Source organism: Molossus molossus, unplaced genomic scaffold, assembly GCF_014108415.1.
Source record: "Molossus molossus isolate mMolMol1 unplaced genomic scaffold, mMolMol1.p scaffold_m16_p_4, whole genome shotgun sequence".
NCBI lineage: Eukaryota > Metazoa > Chordata > Mammalia > Chiroptera > Molossidae > Molossus > Molossus molossus.
The window spans coordinates 83,471,518-83,490,640 of record NW_023425377.1 but is presented as its reverse complement, the minus strand read 5'-3'; the positions used below and the strand labels follow the sequence as shown (position 1 = coordinate 83,490,640).

Below are 19,123 nucleotides of genomic sequence, written 5' to 3'. Positions count from 1 at the left end.
AGCTAGGAGTGATTCTGAATTTCCCTCTGTGGTCCAATGAAAATAAAGCAGAGGTAAATAGACCTGGGTCTGATTTTCAGTTCCAGCACTTACTATCTGTATAATTTGGGGCAGAGCATTGTAACTTAAACCAGCTTCATGTTCTTTATCTACATAATGAGTAAAAACCTACCCGTTTGCCTGATTGTTATGAACTTTAATTGAGCATACATATGAAGTGCTTTCAATAAATGTTTTTCCCTTCAATTCCTTCTCTCAATATACTAAAATATTTTATGGTATTAGTAGTTTTAGTACAGTATTCTGAAGATTGTGTGATTCAATTCTTTTGATAGGTTAAGTTTTTCTTATGGAAGAATACCAAGTTAATTCATGATGGCATTTGCACCTCCAAAAAGCACAAATGGTTCCAAAATGCAGACAAAGATGAGTACCTGGACACCCTTAAACCATCAGCTTTTGAATGACCGGGTAAGTGACCAGAGTTATTTTATCAGTTGCATCTGTGCTTTAAAGAAAAGAAAAGGAAAGGAAAAAAAGGATTGCCCTGGCCAGGTGGCTCAGTTGGAGTTTCATCCCAATATGCCAAGGTTGTGGGTTCAATCCCTGATCAGGGCACATACAGGCCTTTAGAGATGGACAGATTTGGGTTTATTGGGGGAAAATGTGCTGTTTTTAAATGCCCAATATATGCCTGCCTTCATTTGACTAAAGCAGTGAATGCATAATAAGTGGGACAACATATCGATATTTCTCTCTCTCTCTCTCTCTTTTTCTCTCTCTCTCTCTCCTTCCCTTCCTCTCTCTAAAAAATATTCAGTTAAAAAAATAGTAATAACAAGGTTTTTTTTGTTTTGTTTTGTTTTTTTCTTTTTTTTTTTTTCCTCACCCGAGGACATTTTTCCATTTTTTGTTCATATAGAGCGGGAGTGAGAGAGAGGAAGAGAGAGAGAGAGAAACATCGACGTGAAGGGACACATCGAGTGGCTGCCACCGCACGACCAACCAGGGCCGGGGACAAACTGCAACCGAGGTACATGCCCTTAGCGGGAACTGAACCGCTGAGCCAAACCGGCCAGGGCATAACAAGGTTTTTTAAAGTAGTAAAAGTTTGATATGAAAATCTGACTATCAATTATTTAGGATTGTGTAATGGATGAAAAAAATGAAGGATTTTTTCCAAAAATTTTTATTGCGCTCTTGCTATGTGGGCAAGGTTGGAAATAGACAGAGTCACTACCTGGGATGAAAATGTCTTTCTTAGATTTGTTCTTTCCTCAGTCACTGCTCCTCTCTTATGACAAATGCCTGTTTTCTTATTTCACTGGTTCTCTGCTGGAACCACCAGGAATGAGAGAGTAGAGGGTGGTCTATGAGGAGTTTTCCCCAAAACAGATTTTCTTGCTAGAGTTGCAGTTACTAGATAATGGTGCACATTTAATCAAATAAATAAAATGAATAAATCTCATCCCATTACTCACATGACTCAGGTTCTCCTAAGAATTTATTTCCGACCTGCACTCAGGAGAGGCACTAGTAGAATACACTAAACAAAGGATTGCAAGAGTGGGAAACTGAATATAATGCTGGGGTATGAGATTGGCCAACCTCTGGGGATTTCTGGTCCTGCTTCGGGGGCAGATTTACCGACACGTCTGTGAGCTCCTATTATCAATACAGTTGGCCCTTGACCAACACATGTTTGAACTGTACGGGTCTAATTATACACAGATTTTCAACTGTGTGGGGGATCAGCATCCTTAACCCCCTCATTGTTCAAGGGTCATTTGTACCTATCACAAGGACCACACATAGTTGGCAATAAAATCAACATCAACAAAACTGACCTCATTATCTTGCTCCTACATACTAGCTCCTTTCCTTGGTGAAACACCAAGTCCCACTTCATACCAAATCATTTAAGGCAGACATCTTCCTTCCGGAATTTGTTTTCCCCCAATTTACAAGCTAATAACTTAGCCTGTTACTTATGGCATAGAAGACACTACCGTTTCACAGTAAAAGACATATGATTTTCGGGTCAGAGACAAAGAACTTTATTATTCACAGTGCAGCAAGCAGAATGAGCAGCATGTTTGAGTTGGTTCTTCTTGCCCGCCTTGTCGGACAGGAATGATGTAGAGGGCCCAGATAAATATTACACACACCTTGGGTTTGTGTCACAGCTAAGGAACTATGAGCCCAGAGAATCCACTGCTTTTATAGTAAGCGTTTAACAAGCCTGCTCTTGATCCCAAAGGGAGGTAGTACTGCATTGCTCGAGGTTCCCTTGCTGTAAGCAAAACTTGGAGAAATGATGGTCAGGGCCTTGCATTCTTAGTACTCCAAGACATCTAGGGGTGTGAGAAGCACAGAGAGGAGTGTCTACCAGCACCTCCTCACTTCCATATCCAATTTATTTTCAAGTTCTAGGAACCTGCCTCCTAGAGCTCTTCATCCAGACTCCTTTCTCCATTCACCTATACATATCCAGCCCCACATTCTCAGTTCACACCGTCATCACCCTTTCACTGGTGCATTGTAATAATCCTTAACAGGTTTCACTGCCCTTCCTCCATTCACCTATATATCTCCACCTCCACATTCTCAGTTCACACCCTCATCCCCTTTGACTGGTGCATTGTAATAACCCCCTAACAGGTTTCACTGCCTCTGTCCATACTAATCCATCCTCTATCTTGGTCCCAGAATATTTCTAAAATACTAATCTAATTCTATTATGAAAAAACAATAACGGGTTCCACTCTGAAGGGTAAATTCCAAACTCCCATGCATAGTATTGAGGACCCTTCATGTAATCGACCTGAGCCAGCTCCAATCCCTTCCACTGCTTGCTTCCTAACTTATCCTATATCCAGGTCAACTGAGTGGCCCCCAGATGAGTCATCTCTCTCACTCCTCAACACCTTTGCACATGCTCTCCTCATTGCCTCCTAGAAGAGTCAACTAAAATATAATTTTCTCTGGGAAGCCTCTTCCTGCTTGCTTTTCTTTGCTCTCATTACTTTTTTTTTTTTTTTTTTTAGAGAAAGTAGAAGGGAGGGAAGGAAAAAGGGTGAGGGAGAGAGAGAGAGAGGAACATCAGTGTGAGAGAGACACATGATGTGATTGCCTCCCACACATGCCCTTACTGGGACTGTGGATTGAACCTGCAACCCAGGTATGTGCCCTTAACTGGGAATCAAACCCGCCACCCTTCATTGTGAAGGCCGATGCTCTATCCAGTGAGCCACACCAGCCGGGGCTGCTCTCATCACTTTTTACTGACTTTCCCACTCAATTCTAGTGTGTTAAGAGTTGAGATTCTGTCTTTTTTCTGTCTGTCTCCTGTGCCTGATATGGTTCCTGAAGCACAAGACTTGGAGTCACACTGGGACCTCCCTCCATTGACTCTCACCTTTCTTTCCCTACATACCTTCTTCCTTAGCCTGGATTGAGCCTTTGCTTCTCTGAACCTAACAGATATGCTCATCCATATGCAAAGCTGGAGCACCAATCCTGACCCCTCCTGATTAGTACTTTCTTGTTTCTACTCCTCTGATGTGAAACATGGGCAATTTTGGGAATGAGACAGAGGAGCCAGCATAGTCATCAGAATAATGAGAAATAAAAGAGAGAGAGAGATTGAAAAGGAAAATGATAAAGGATAGCAAACTAACGAATAGAAAAGGAGGGACCAGGAGAAACAAAAGGAAAGGCAGAGAAAGAGAGAGAGAGAAAGCAGTCTTTATCTAGCTATGAACAACCCAGGTCTATTGAAAGTCTTTTTTATTGAGCTCAACAGTTATTTGTTGATCACCTATTTGCAACAAACCTATTGCTCTTAGCTCTCCAACAGTTTATATAGCAGCTTCTCTGCTCCCCACCCCCACACCCAGAACCTTAGAGTTTCATTTTGAAATCTGTTTTCCCATAGAATGGTGAAGGTTTTACACACGTGTGAAAAAAGTGACTTGAATTGACGAGATCGGGCACATTCAGGGTGGTATGGCTGTAGACAACAGTGACTTGAATTGAAATACATTTTCATTGGATGCCTTGATTTTCAGAAATTTTCTTTGAAACATTAGAAGTCTTAAGCAATTTAGGAGCTATGGAGAAAAAAAATATCTTAATTGCCTGATGACCTGGTGGTTAGAGAAGCAGTCTCTGAGATTGTCATATAGGGTGTTGACTGGGGAGGACTCTGGGGATCAGCACTGGGGAGAGGAACGGAGGACAGGGAAGGATGGGGGATGGGAGGGGACGGGAGGGAAGGGAAGGGAAGGGGAGGAGAGGGGAGGGGTTTGGGACAGAGGAAGAAGCTGGGCTGTGATGCACTCTCAAAAGATCTCCATTGCCACCCTAAAGATCCTAACAAGGCCGCTCAAGCGCATGGCTGTCAGCCAGCAGCACTCCCTGCTGGTAGGAGAATGAATAAACCCTTCAGTCCTGGAGGGGATCCTGGGCAGTGTATTACAGCAAGCATTACAGTGTCTTATCTTGATTCTTTTTTTTTTTTTTATCCTCACCAGAGGACATTTTTTTCCATTTTTGTTCAGATAGATGGGAGGGAGAGAGAGAGAAACATCGATGTGAAAGGGACACATCGAATGGCTGCCACCCGCACGACCAACCAGGGCTGGAGACAAACTGCAGCCGAGGTACGCGCCCTTAGCGGGAACCGAACCCGGGTCTCTCTGGACCGCAGGCCGGCGCTCTAACCGCTGAACCAAACCGGCCAGGGCCCCATCTTAGTATCTTATATAACTATTTTATGGTATCAAAACCTGGAAAGTAACATCAGTGTAATCTACAGACCTTATCACAGTTCATCAGTTTTTACATGTACTCTTTAGTGTGCGTGTGTGTGTAAGCAGGAACCGAACCCGGGTCTCTCTGGACCACAGGCCGATGCTCTAACCGCTGAGCAAACTGGCCAGGGCCTTATCTTGATTTTTTACTAACTTTTGTCAAATTAAATGATAATCTCTAAAAATAATGTTTATTTTTGTTGTTCAGATCTCCCATTTTACTCCAAAAAAAATTATTTTTTGGTTGAGTTAAATTCTAGTTTGTTAGTCCTCACACGAGAATATTTTTTTTCCTATTAATTTTTAGAAAGTGGAAGGGAGGGAGGTGGGGAGGGGGAGAGAGAGAAAGAGAAATATCTATATGAGAGACACATTGATTGGTTGCTCCCCACACACACTCTGACTCAGGGCCAGGGATCAAACCTGCAACACTTTGGTGCTGGGGGCCAATGCTCTAACCACTTAGCAACACTGGCCAGGGCAGTTAAGTTCTAGTTTGTAGTAAAATATTTTTATTTTATTTTATTTTATTTTTTTAAATCACTCACCCCTCCCGCCTTTCCAGAGGTAGTCACCATTTGCATTTTTTTTTTTTATCCTCACCCGAGGATATTTTTTTTTTTCCATTTTTTGTTCAGGTAGAGTGGGAGGGAGAGAGAGGAAGGGAGAGAGAGTGAGAAACATCGACGTGAAGGGACACATCGAGTGGCTGCCACCCGCACGACCAACCAGGGCCGGGGACAAACTGCAACCGAAGTACGTGCCCTTAGCGGGAACCGAACCCGGGTCTCTAACCGCAGGCCGACGCTCTAACCGCTGAGCCAAACCGGCCAGGGCTAGTTCTAGTTTGTAGTAAAATATTTTTAAATCTCCGCATGTGGATAAGTGAAAATAGACACACACATAGAGTTCATGTATGCATATACCAAACTAATCATAGTGGTTTCACCCAAAGAGTTGGATGGCATTGGGGGAAGGGGTCCTATTAGAAGAGAGCTTTCATTTTTTACTTTATACAGTGCAATAATATTTCAAATTTTAAAACAATTCCAACACAATTCTAAATACAAGTAAACAAAGAACATTAACTCTAGGAATTGAACATTATGGTTTCAGATCAGCTGTACCAATAATTTCCCATGTGACTAGAGTAAGTCACTTAGGTCTTTACTATCCTCCTTTATGAAATAAATAGGTTGGATCAGATGACCTTGAAGGTCCCTTTCAGATCTAACATTCTGACTGAAAGGGATTAAAAATAGATGCCAAGGATACAGCTAGTCTGAAGATGTCCAAACAATAATTTCAAGGGGTTTTCTATACTTCTAAAACAGGGCATTTGTCACCAATGGTCAGTGTATTTTGAGACCTTGTTTTTTTGTTTTTGTTTTAATTTTTTTTTATTCTGTAGTAAAATGTGAAATATGTAACCATTACAGACTAAAATAAGAGTCATACTGCCCTGGCCGGTTTGGCTCAGCGGTTGGAGCGTTGGCCTGCGGACCAGAGAGTCCCGGGTTCAGTTCCTTCTGGGCCCTAGCGGCTAGGGGCACGTACCAAAAAACAAAACAACTTAGAGTCACAGGCCCTGGTCAGTTTGGTTCAGCGGTTAGAGCGTCGGCCTGCTATATCATCCCACTATATCTCGTCTAGAGAGACCTGGGTTTGGTTCCCGCTAAGGGCACATACCTCGGTTGCAGTTGGTCTCTAGCCCCAGTTGGGGTTGTACAGGAGGCAGCCACTCGATGTGTCCCTTTCACGTTGATGTTTCTCTGTCTCTCTCTTCCTCCCACTCTACCTGAACAAAAATGAAAAAATGTCCTTGGGTGAGGATAAAAAAAAAAAAGAGTCATAGGATTTTAACTTCATCACAGGCTTTAAGCAGAAAGATTGAATTCAAATTCAGATGCCTAAAAAAACCAGCATCATCAACACAAGCAAATGTAACAGATTTCAAAATAATTCAGGCATTGTGAATTTTGAGAGGAGGAATGTTTTCAAAGTATATGCATTTCTTGGCCATCTAGTATTTGAGTTGAAAGTAACCAAAATTTCTTTTTGTGTATGGTTCACAGGTGTAGTACAGTGCATGTTAAAAGGGTGCTCTGAGCCCTGGCCGGTTTGGCCAGAGAGCCCCGGGTTTGGTTTCTGCTGAGGGCAGGTACCTCAGTTGCAGTTTGTCCCCGGCCCCAGTTGGGGTTGTGTGGGTGGCAGCCAGTCGATGTGTCTCTCTCACACATTGATGTTTCTCTCTCTCTCTCTTCCTCCCTCTCTCCCTCTTGCTGTATCTGAAGGAAAAAAAAAAAAAAGGGTGTTCTGAGAAAAAGCACCTAGTTACCATTAATCAGTCATCATTTAGGAGACCCTAAACGTTTTACTCCTACACTGTAATGATGTCACACTGTGAAATATGTAACTGCAGTGTTGGTAGACTGAAGTAACAATGTATGATTTTGATTTAACAGCAGGCTCTGAGCAAACTGTGTTATAAATATTCTTCAAGGAAAGATGATCCATTTTAACATTTCCATTTTGAATCAATACTTTTTTTTCCAGCTCTTTAACATGAAGAACATGACTGCTAATCTTTGAAATGAAGACTTGCTCCAAACCAGAGAATTTAAGACTCTGACCGAGGACCTGACAATTAAATAATTTGTCCCAAATTATATCTCTTGTCAAGGGTAGAGTCAGAACCAGATCTCAGCTCCTTTAATGTTTCCCCTCCCCTTTTACTCCTCTTAGTTTCTACTTGGGTCTAGATACCTTTTGATAAAGAACTGGATTTGCTTGGACCCTGCTTAGACTTGATTGTTGACTCTTTAAAAACTATTGTTTTAGCCTGAAGAACATGCTCCACCTCCCACCCTACTCCTTTCCTGCTCCTTTCTTCTCACACTGTAAGGACAAAGCATGTCAGGCTGGAAGTCATGGGGAAGTCAGGATAGGGAAGACCAAGGTTCTAATGAGGAAAAACCAAGTACAGAGTTGAACTCAGCAGACATTCTGGAACCCATGATTTTTTTAAAAAATGTTTTTATTGATTTTTTTTTTTTTTTTTTTTAGAGAGAGAGGAAAGGAGAGAGAGAGAGAGAGAAACATCAATGTGAGAGAGAAGCATTGATTGGCTGCCTCCTGCACACCCCGCACTGGGGACTGAGCCTGAAACCCAGGCATGTGCCCTGACTGGGAATTGAACTGGGATCTCTCAGCCCATGGAATGATGCTCAATCCTCTGAACCACACCAGCCGGGCAATTTTTTTAAACCTATAAATGTAACCCCTTTGGGCCTCTGGTTGCCTTCTCTAAAATAAGGAAATTGAACAAAAGGATCTTTAGAATTTCTCTGAGGTCTAAAATTCTAAACTTTTGAAGCTTTTTGTTGTTGTTCCTTTAGCAGGTGTTTTTTGAGGGCCTGCCACAGAACCTGGGGAGCGTGTAGAGAAAGTGGTTGTATTCTACACAGAAGATAAAATGAACCGAGACACCGAGAGAGCCATGGCAAACCCTGTAGAGACCAAGTGGAGCATGTGCTGTTAGTGGAGTATGAGTTGGGAGGAGCTAGATCACTGGGCATCAGAAAATTGCTGGTGCTGACAACTTTGTTTGGGTGTTGGATGACTGATTGGATTTGGTTAGATACAGGAAAAGAGTTTAAGAAATATTTGAATCCACATTTTTTTAATCCTCTATATTCTATAAGTTCTCTTCCATTTTTATCTAGAAATTCTGAGTTTATTTGAGAGTCTTAGTAGCTCAGGTGGCAGTTAATTAGGGGGGAAGAGAGAAGGGCATTCTTTTTTTTTCTTTAATGTGCAAAGAATGTCTACCTGTGATGTATGAGATTCTCTGGCCAAGACTGACATTTCTCTGGCCTTGAGGTTGTTGTTGAACCAATTATTTCAGTCCTCATTTTGTATGCTCTTTGAAACTAGAGTCGAGAGTATAAAAAAGGAAAGAAAGCATGGTCTGTTAGAAGCATAAAACCAGCTCTTCATCCTCCTCCACAAAAAGGAAAAAAATAAGCCTGAGTTACGCTTCAAGTAGGAGTGTTCTTGCAGTGCCAGAGAATTTAGGTAGTGCTGAGAGGAAGGGAAAAACATCAGTTCCAATTTTTTAAAATTTAAGTCGTTTTTATTTTTGAATTGCAGTTGACATGAAATATTATATTAGTTTCAGGTGTACACCCTAGTGAATAGACATTATATAACTTACTAAGTGATCATCCTACTATATCTTGTACCTATCTGACACCAAACATAGAATATTACTGACTATATTCCCTATGCCCTACTTTACATCCTAACTATTCTGTAACAACCAATTCATACTTCTTAATCCCTTCACCTTTTTCACCCATCTTCCCAAATCCCTCTCCCATCTGGCAATCATCAAAATGATTCCAATTTTGAAAGCTGACAGGGTGTATGTGTGGGAGCGAGAGAGACATTTACATCTGTTCATTACTTTCTCTTGCTTCCTCTCTCCTTAGTTTCCTCCCCTGCCAAATGTTCTCACATTAGTTTTCCCTTTCTCACTCATTCAAATATACATATGACTGATGCTCAGAAATACACCTCTACATCAAAAGGTAAATAACTCACACGTACCAATATATCCATAAGTATATTCATTGTCACATTCATTTAATTCAGCAAACATGAGTATCTGTGATATACTGTGCACAATACTCTATACTAGAAATGGAAAAATGAATATGACATAGTTTCTGTCCTAAAAAGTATATAACAACAAACACATATATATAAACACTGAGTTGTAAGCCCAGAGGTACACATATAAACATTTCTAATCCTACAAACATATAAGTACACATAAACCCACTGATATGTGCGTACACTAAAATATAAAAACAAGAGCTGCTCATTCATAAATTTCACAAGTTCTCAAACTACTGATACTGAAATATTTGGGGAAAGCATCTTCATTTTTCTGTTTTTCCTTTGTCATTTTTTTTCATCTCCTTTCAAATTCTAAAATTGATTTAACTTGACAGCTTTGTTCTTTTCTTATTTCTTGCCCTTGCCAGTTTGGCTCAGCAGTTAGAGCATGGGCCTGTGGACCAAAGAGTTTCAGGTTTGATTCCTGGTCAAGGACACATACCGCAATTGTAAGTTCGATCCCCGGCCCCAGTCCAGGTTGCGCAGGAGGCACTAATCAATATGTCTTTCTCACATTGATGTTTCTCTCTCTCTTTCTCTCCTTCTCTTTCTCTCACTCTATCTAAAAATCAATGAAAAAATACCCTTGGGTGAGGATTAAAAAAAATATTACTTTTTTAAGATGAATTATTCCACATGCAGAAACAGAAAAAAGATAATTTGCCAAAGTTAAAAATAAGTAAAGTACCTTCTCAGGAATGAAATCTTTTTATACTTAGTTGATAAAATGAAAATACTACTTATTTATTGATACTTTAATGATGTCTTCCTTGTAATGGGTATTTTGAACTGTGAATTATGAAATCTTTCCATTCTTTTTTATTTATTGTAGATATTTGAAGAAAGAAGAGCTCTGCTTGGAAAATGGGTAAACATTTAAAATATACTTACTTCTATATTATGCTATGTTACCATAGAGCCCCAAGAATTCAGTTTGGGCCCTGGTCGATTTGGCTCTGCAGTTAGAGCGTCGGCCTGTGGTCTGGGGAGACCCGGGTTCAGTTCCTGCTAAGGGCACGTACCTTGGTTGCAGTTTGTCCCCGGCCCTGGTTGGGTTGTGTGGGTGGCAACCACTCGATGTGTCCCTTTCACATGGATGTTTCTTTCTCTCTCTCTCTCCCTCCCACTCTATCTGAACAAAATATCAAAAAATGTCCTCGGGTGAGGATTAAAAAAAAAAGAATTCAGTTTGGATGTAAGATGATCAGTGATAATTGCTCATAGCCTGAGAAATTTGACTGGTACTTTCTGTATGTGTTATGGTTATCCAGAAAACTCAGTTATTTAATAGTCATAATTAAATTAATTTTAAATTTTTTCTTTATTGATTTGAGAGAGAGAGAGAACGAAACATCAGTTTGTTGTTCCACTTATTTATGCATTCATTGGTTGCTTCTTGTATGTGCCCTGATGGGAGATTGAACCCACAACCTTGGAGTATCAGGATGATGCTCTAACCAATTGAGCTGCTCAGCCAGGGCACCGACATAATTACATTTAATAAACAGAACTGGTTAAACAAATACTAGAAAACAGAAAAGACAAAAAGGGAGCACTGAGGTGCCATGCAAATAGAACTGTAGGAAGTAGCTTCTTCCAACTTTACTGATAGCTCAGGAGTTCAGAGAACACACCTTATGGAGCTGGGACAAGCCCTGTAGGAGACACAGACTTCTGAAGAATAAAGTAGATAGCAGCCAGCTGATTCCTATATATCTGAGGAATTGTGATGGTTCTAGGAGTGTGGAAAAAATTAGACACTGGAATCAACAACTGCCACCAGGGTGAAAAGTTAGGGTGATGCTCCCAGGAACAGCAAGGAAACAAAGGAGTAAGGCTGTTCTACCTCAGTTTCTCTCTAGTACTGCACTCTCCATTGGCAACATTTAACAGGAAGTTGGCTGTCAAAGGAGAAATACAGTTTATAGAAACCCAGCCTTCTATATTCACAAAGTAGAACATAGAAAGGTGAGTTTGGATCTGAGAGACAATAACTTAACTGAACTGACCAGCATAGTTCATCCATTTGGTTACTTAGGATCCGCATACACCATTATACATATGCTTCAAGTTGTTACAGTAATAACTTTATGCTATTATCTAACAAGATACAACTATCCTTTATACAAATGAAGATTTTCTTACTCTCTCTTCAAAGAGGAGACACAAAGCCCCAGTGCTCATTGTTCATCCCTGAGTCATGATCGAAATATCCATCTCTGGGCAATTACTTGTGAATCACTCTATAGTCCCATCTAGTAGTCTCTATCACCCAGAATTGCAAACATATGGTCATGTAAAAACTTGTACATGAATGTTCATAGCAACTTTTTGACTATTATTCATAGTAGTCAAAAAGTACAAACATGCAAATACCATTGACTTATGAATAAGCAAAAGGTGGTATACCCATACAATGGAATATCATTCAGCCTTGAAAAAGAAGGAAATTCTGATACAAGCTACAACATGAAATATGAAGGCATTGTGCTAAGTGAAATAAGCCAGATACAAAAAGACAAATATTGTTTTAGGATTCCATTTATATGAGGTACCTAGAGTAATCAGATTCATAGAGACGGAAAGGTTTAATGTTTATAGAGTTTCATTTTGAGATGATGAAAAAGTTCTGCAGATGAATAGTGGTGATGGTTGTACAACAATATAAATGTACTTAATGCCACTAAACTTTACACTTAACAGTGGTTAAAATGGTAAATTTTATGTTATGTATATTTTACCAAAATTTTAAAAAGTAAAGGTAAGAAATAGCAATAATGTGTTGATACATGGTACACCATGGATGAACCTTGAAAATAATATGCTAAGTGAAAGAAACCAGATACAGAGACCACATATTATATTATTTATATGAAGTGTCCTGGATAGGCAAATATATATTGACAGAAAATAGATTAGAGCTTTCCAGGGGGCTGGAGGACAAAGGGACGAGGGATTGACTGTAATGAGTATGAGATTTCTTCTAGGGGTAATGAAAATGTTCTGGAACTAGCTAGTGATGGCTACACAACCTTGTGAATATACTACAAACTATTGAATTGTATACTCAAAATGCTGAATTTTATGGCATGTGAATTATATTTCAATTTTAAAAATAAATTAAGGTTCCTTAAAAAAAAAACTATACTTGGATTTCTTTAACTCTTGATACATGTAATAAACTTGAAAAATTCCGTCTTTAAAGCATACAAAGCCTTCTTCCTTAAGGGGCCATCTTTGACCCAGAATATAACAGTAGACAATGTGTCCTTTACTTTGAGTTACTGAAACGTAAGTGTCTTAATCTGTTCAGGCTGCTATAACAAAATATATGGGCTTATAAACAACAGAAATTTATTTCTTATAGTTCTAAACACTCGGAAGTCCAAGATCAAGATCCTAGCAAATTCAGTATCTGGTGAGATCCCACTTTCTGGTTCATAGATGACTGTCTTTTCACTATGACCTTACAGGGCTGAGGGAGTGAGAGATCGCTGGGGTCCCTTTTTATAGGGACACTAATCCCACAATGAAGGCTTTGCCCTTATGACCTGTTCACCTCTGAAGCCCTTTTAATACCATCACCTTGGGGGCTAGGTTTCACCATATGAATTTGAGGGGGACATAAACATTCAGTTCATTGCACTAAGACTAACATAAAGTACTATTTCTTACTGTTCTTGTTTATCTTAGTTGGTCACCAGTTTTTTTCTGTGTTGGTCTACAAGCTTCAGTCTAAAGATATTTATTAACCTAAGTGGAAAAAAAATTGAATAGCATCTCTGGAAGGATTCACAAGAAAAGGGCCAGCTGTGCTTTCCTCCAAGGTGGAGAACTGTGAGTCTGTCGCAGGGTGGAAGAAACTCTTTTTTCTGAATAACTTTTCATACTTTTTGATATTTTTAACCATGTGAATGTATTACCTATTCAAAATAATAATGAATTTACTAAAAATTAATTTACTAAAAATTTAGAAATTAGAATTCCAAAACTTTGTGCTCAGCTGGTGGCTCAGTTGGTTGAGCATTGTCCTGTGCGCCAAAAGGCTGCTGTTTTGATTCCTGGTCAGGACACATACCTGAGTTTCGGTTTCCATCCTCGACCTGTTTCTCTCACTCACTCACTCACTCACTCACTCACTCACTCACTAACTCTCTCTCTCCCCCACCCCCTTCCTCTCTCTAAGCATTTCCTCGGGTGAGAATTAAAGAAAAAAAAAAACCAACTTAAAATCTAGCTGAGTTTTTCTCATATTCTCTATATATTTTTTAATTAACTCTGCTTCTGTTACCAACAACTTAAAAAAAGACTTATGTAGAATGACTTTTTTTTTTTAAATCCTCACCGGAGTATATTCCTCCATCTATTTTCAGACAGAGTGGGAGAGGGAAAGAGAGAGAGAGAGAAACATCAGTATGAGAGAGACACATCAATTGGCTGCCTCCCAGACGATCCCAACCAGGGCCAGAAACAAAACTGCACGTGAGGTACTTACCTTTGACCAGAATCAAACCCTGGACTCCTGGGTCTGAGAGCCAGTCCTCTAACCGTTGAGCCAAACTGGTCAGGGCAGAATGACTATTTTTGCACCAGCTATCATTCCCTTACTGTTAGTGGAAATCCCTAAAGTAATATAACCAGGGCTAATGTTCAGCCAGTTTTTGATGTGGCTGAGCAGCTTCTATTTTGATTGATTGATGACACTGACAATTATTATTATTTTTTTATCCTCGCCCGAGGACATTTTTTCCATTTTTTGTTCAGATAGAGTGGGAGGGAGAGAGAGGAAGAGAGAGAGAAAGAGTGAAACATTGACGTGAAAGGGACACATCGAGTGTCTGACACCCACAAAACCAACCAAGGCTGGGGACAAACTGCAACCTAGGCACGCGCCCTTAGCGGGAACCGAACCCAGGTCTCTCTGGACTGCAGGCTGACGCCCTAACCGCTGAGCCAAACTGGCCAGGGCTATTAAATATTTTTAATATCACCCTAGATAAGGTCTTCAGACATTTTTAAAGATATTATTTATTCTTTCTTTTACCATAACTAATAGAAATATACATTTGCAAATATCACTAATTATCTATCTTCTCCAATAGACTTTCCTATGGGTGGTGGTAGGAGTGGGAGGGGCAGACATGGTTCTATCGTGCTCTTTCTTATACGTTCCTTGATACTACCAGGCATTTGATAAATATTATCTAAATGAATACATGATATTGACTTCTTTTTCTTTTTTGCCTAAGAACAGACTTCTTTTTTTTTTTTTTTAATCCTCACCTGAGGATATTTTTCCATTTATTTTCAGACAAACTGGGAGGAAGAGATAGAGGAGAGAGAGAGAGAGAGAGAGAGAGAAAGAGAGAGAAACATCGATGAGAGAGAGCGACACATTGATTGGCTGCCTTCTGCATGACCCCTACCAGGGCCGGAGACCAAACCGCAACCGAGGTACATGCCCTTGACTGGAATGGAACCCATGACTCTTTGGCCTGTGGGCCAATGCTCTAACTGCTGAGCCAAACCAGCCAGGTCCAGACTTATTCTTTAAATTCACTAGATCATGTAGATTTTTTTGTTTGTGTGTTTTATGAGCACCATAAGAGATTGATAACATAAGAAATATATTTTCCCAAAAAAGAAAGGAGAAAAAAGGATACCAATTTTTCTTTTTACTTAGCATTAGTTGGGATTTTCATTGTAAGGATCAAGTATTGGTTTCAAAGCTCAATCTAGTATTAGAAGTAAAGTAATTTTAAAAAATAATCTGGACATTCATTGTGAGGTAAAATGTAATATGAAACCTCTTTAATGATAGACAATCCAAAAGTATTTTCTATTTGGCTATAGAATGTCATTTTTGTTCACACATTTGCACAAGGTCCCTGTCTGCTGTTCTGTATAGTAACAAACAAAATAATTAAGAAAAACTGAAAAGCTCCTCTACTTTTACTGTTCAATGCTACTACTTAATCTCTTCTCTCAAATCTCTGCCCTTCAATCAACTAGAAAAGGCAGTTGCCTACCAATCAACAGAAAATAATAGCAGAAGTATTTTATTTATTTCTTTTTTTAAGGAACAATACCATGTTTTCTTTCTTTTTTTTCTTTATTGATTTTAGAAAGAGGGAGAGAGAGATAGAAACATCAATGAAAGAGAACATCGATTGGCCGCCTCCTACATGCCCCCCACTGGGGATTGGTCCCACAACCTGGGCGTGTACCCTGACTGGGAATCGAACCAGCTAACTCTTGGTGCATGGGTCGATGCTCAACCACTGAGTGACATCAGCCAGGCAACAGCAAAAGTATTTTAGTTGAAAAGAAAGCATCTCACTCTTTTCTTAGCTTTTTTGTTGTTAACAGAAATAATAGTAATATTATAAAGGATTTGAAAAAAGTAGATAGCATTACTTTTAACTTGCTGGAGTTAAAATTCAAAAGACAAACAGGCAAATATTTTGCAAATTGCATGCTAGAAAAAGATTAATATTTGGGTAATATAAAAGGTTCCTATAATCAGTAAGGAAAATACAAATATTTATATATAATAATAGGCCAATAGAAGAATAAGAAATATACAAAAATATGCAAATGGCAAATAAACGTATAAAAACTGCTCTATTCTACTAAAATTAGAGAAATATAAATTAAATAATGAGATTCCCAATTCCTCTCTTGGACTATGTGGCAGAAATTAAAGAGACAGATGATATCCAAAGTAAGGTTCATTGGTAAATAGGAGAATATGCTTAAACACAATTGGAGGAAATATAAAAATGGTAAAGATGTTCAAAAGACAGTTTGACAGACTCCATTAAATTTTTAAATGCAAATATCCTTTGAACCTGTAATTCCACTTTCCTTTATCTGTGCTAGAAAAACGTTCACATGGGACCTGAAAAGACATGTTCTAGGATATTGCAGGATTTTTGTTTTGTTTTGTTCTGTTTTTGTATCAGAAATAACCTAAATGGTATTGGCAGTAACATGAATAGATCACATATACATCCTACCACGAATGAATGAAAAAACAATATGCCCTGGAGTTTGTTACAAATCAGGATCCTTACGGTTATATTCTATTTGATTTTGATTTTCTTTTAAATGTTTTAATTGATTTTTTAGAGAGAAAGGAAGGGAGAGAGAGATAGAAACATTGATGTGAGAAACATTGATCGGCTGCCTCCAACATGACTCCTACTGGGGATCGAGCTGGAAACCTCGGCATGTGCCCTGACCGGGAATCAAACTGGGACCTCTCAGTCCATGAGATAATGCTCAGTCCACTGAGCCATACCAGCCAGGCTTCTGTTTGATTTTTAAACTTCTGTGTAGTATTCCACAGAATGGGTATACTCTAATTTATCTAATTGCTTCCCTGTTGATGAATATAGGTGTATATAAATGCACAGAAATCAAACTGTGAACAGTAGTTATTTCTGGGGAATGGAGTGAGTGAGAATTGATAGGGGGGTATATAGTTAAATAGGATTTTCATGTTTGGTTATGTCCATACCTATTTGAAACTTTTAAAACTAGAATGTATTCATATTTTAATTGTGAAATTAAGTTTTTGACAATAGGACTCAGAAGCTCAACCATATTAAGATAATATAACCAATCAGCAAAAAATAACAAGTCTCCATCTTCATCTTGTCCCTCACTTCCCTTGAACTTGACCTTGCCATTCAGTGTGATAAATGGACCCTCATCGCTAGCAACTGTCCTCACTTCCCAAAACTGCTGTAAGAATCCTGTGGTGTTCCAACTATTCTGAAAACAAGATTTTTACAAGTCTATTGAGTCAAGAAAGTCCTTTAAAAAAGCATTACATTAGTCCTGGCTGGTTTTGCTCAGCGGTTAGAGCCAACTTGGCCCTTGGACCAATGATTCTAGGGTTCAGTTCCGATCAAGGGCACATACCTCAGTTGTGATTCGTCCCCGGCAACCACTCTATGTGTCCCTCTCACGTCAGTGTTTCTCTCTCCCTCTCACTATATCTGAACCAAAAAAAAAAGGAAAAATATCATCGGGTGAGGATTTTTTTTAAAAGGCATTAAAATAATTATAAAATATAATTATAAATACAGTGTAACATAACATAATGTAATGTAAAAAATGAACTATGGAGTGAGGTGCCATAAAAATACCAGGATAGGAAAATGGTCCTAGCTGCTCCCCAATCTCACACATTAGAATGATGGCTACTATATTATGGGTGTTTTTACTTGAGAGATGATGCAAGAGACATAGGAGATTATCAAATTCCTGTACAGTTAACTCTACCATGGATTATTTACTTTTTGGATTATTCCTAGTACTTTTTAAATCCGTAGGGATTTCCCCCAACTGTTAAGCATTCTTCTGAGTCATCACTTTCAATTGGTAGGAGTTAAAGGAATGCAAATTCTTTTTCTATTAGCCTAAAGAAACACAATTAGAAAGGGAAATCCCTTGAGGCAATGAACACCTATCAAAGCCAAATTTAAATTACCTTTGACCATTGTAATCAGAGAAACCAAAGTAATTGTCTTTTTAGCCTCTAAAGAAAAGTGTTTTAATGTTTTCTCTTACAGATTTCATCATCATTTTATAATCCTAATGTTCTTTTATATTCATTTTAAATATTCATCATCATTTTATAATCCTAATGTTCTTTTATATTCATTTTAAATATCTCCTTCAATTTGGGCCCATTTTCTTTTGATGGGCATGAATGAAAGTAGATGAGAAAACCTCAGCCATTTTCAGTGCATTTCCCGTCCTTGTCAATGTACAGACATGGTAATTACATGCTTTTTAATTTGTTTACATAGATTTTATTTTTACATTGATTTAACCCATAAATTTATTATTTTTAACTTCACCATTGATAGTTTATTATAATATCTGTCATGTCTACAATGAATTATATATATAAATTATATATATAGTTTTATTTACTCCTCACAACAACCCTACAATGTAGATATAATTATTCTTAATATATAAATGAGGAAATTGAGGCTGAGAGAGATTGTTAGTGGTGGAACTGGGATTTAGTAATTTATTTCTAATGAGTTTAGAAAGAATAGAATGTTATGAGATTCCCAGTGGTCTCATTCCCAAACCCACCATCAACATAATGCCACACTTTCTTTTATCCTGTTGATATATCACAGTTTGATTAGCTGATCCCTTACTGTTAAGCATGTTGGGTTATTCCTGATTTTCTTGCAGTGATAATAATATCTCAGGAAAATTGTTTGTAACCATAATCTTCCTGTGTCCCAATGAAACTCAGTTTCTACAGAGACACATAGCATTGCCTGAAAGTAATTTAAAAAATAAATTCCAGCCCTGGCTGGTTTGGCTCAGCGGTTAGAGCGTCGGCCCATGGACCAAAGAGTCCCTGGTTCAGTTCCCGCTAGGGGCATGTACCTCAGTTGCAGTTTGTCCCCAGCCCCGGTTGGGGTCGTGTGGGTGGCAGCCAGTCGATATCTCGCTCTCACGTCAGTGTTTCTCTCTCTTCCTCCCTCTCTCCTTCCAGCTCTATCTGAAGATAAATGCAAAAATGTCCTCAGGTGAGGATAAAAAATAATAATAATAAAAGTAAATAATAAGTAAATTTCAATTTTCAG

At 38.8% G+C, this 19,123-nt stretch overlaps 1 protein-coding gene across 1 annotated transcript in view; it reads left to right on the top strand.

Annotated features, from left to right (window-relative positions):
* FBXO16 (F-box protein 16) overlaps nucleotides 1–19,123 on the top strand; it is a 58,371-nt gene that overhangs the window by 4,266 nt on the left and 34,982 nt on the right. The window contains exons 2-3 of the mRNA XM_036241121.1: nucleotides 336–471; nucleotides 10,330–10,365. Coding sequence (XP_036097014.1) covers nucleotides 373–471; nucleotides 10,330–10,365 — 135 coding nt within the window. The 5' untranslated portion in view covers nucleotides 336–372. The remainder of the gene's footprint in view (nucleotides 1–335; nucleotides 472–10,329; nucleotides 10,366–19,123) is intronic.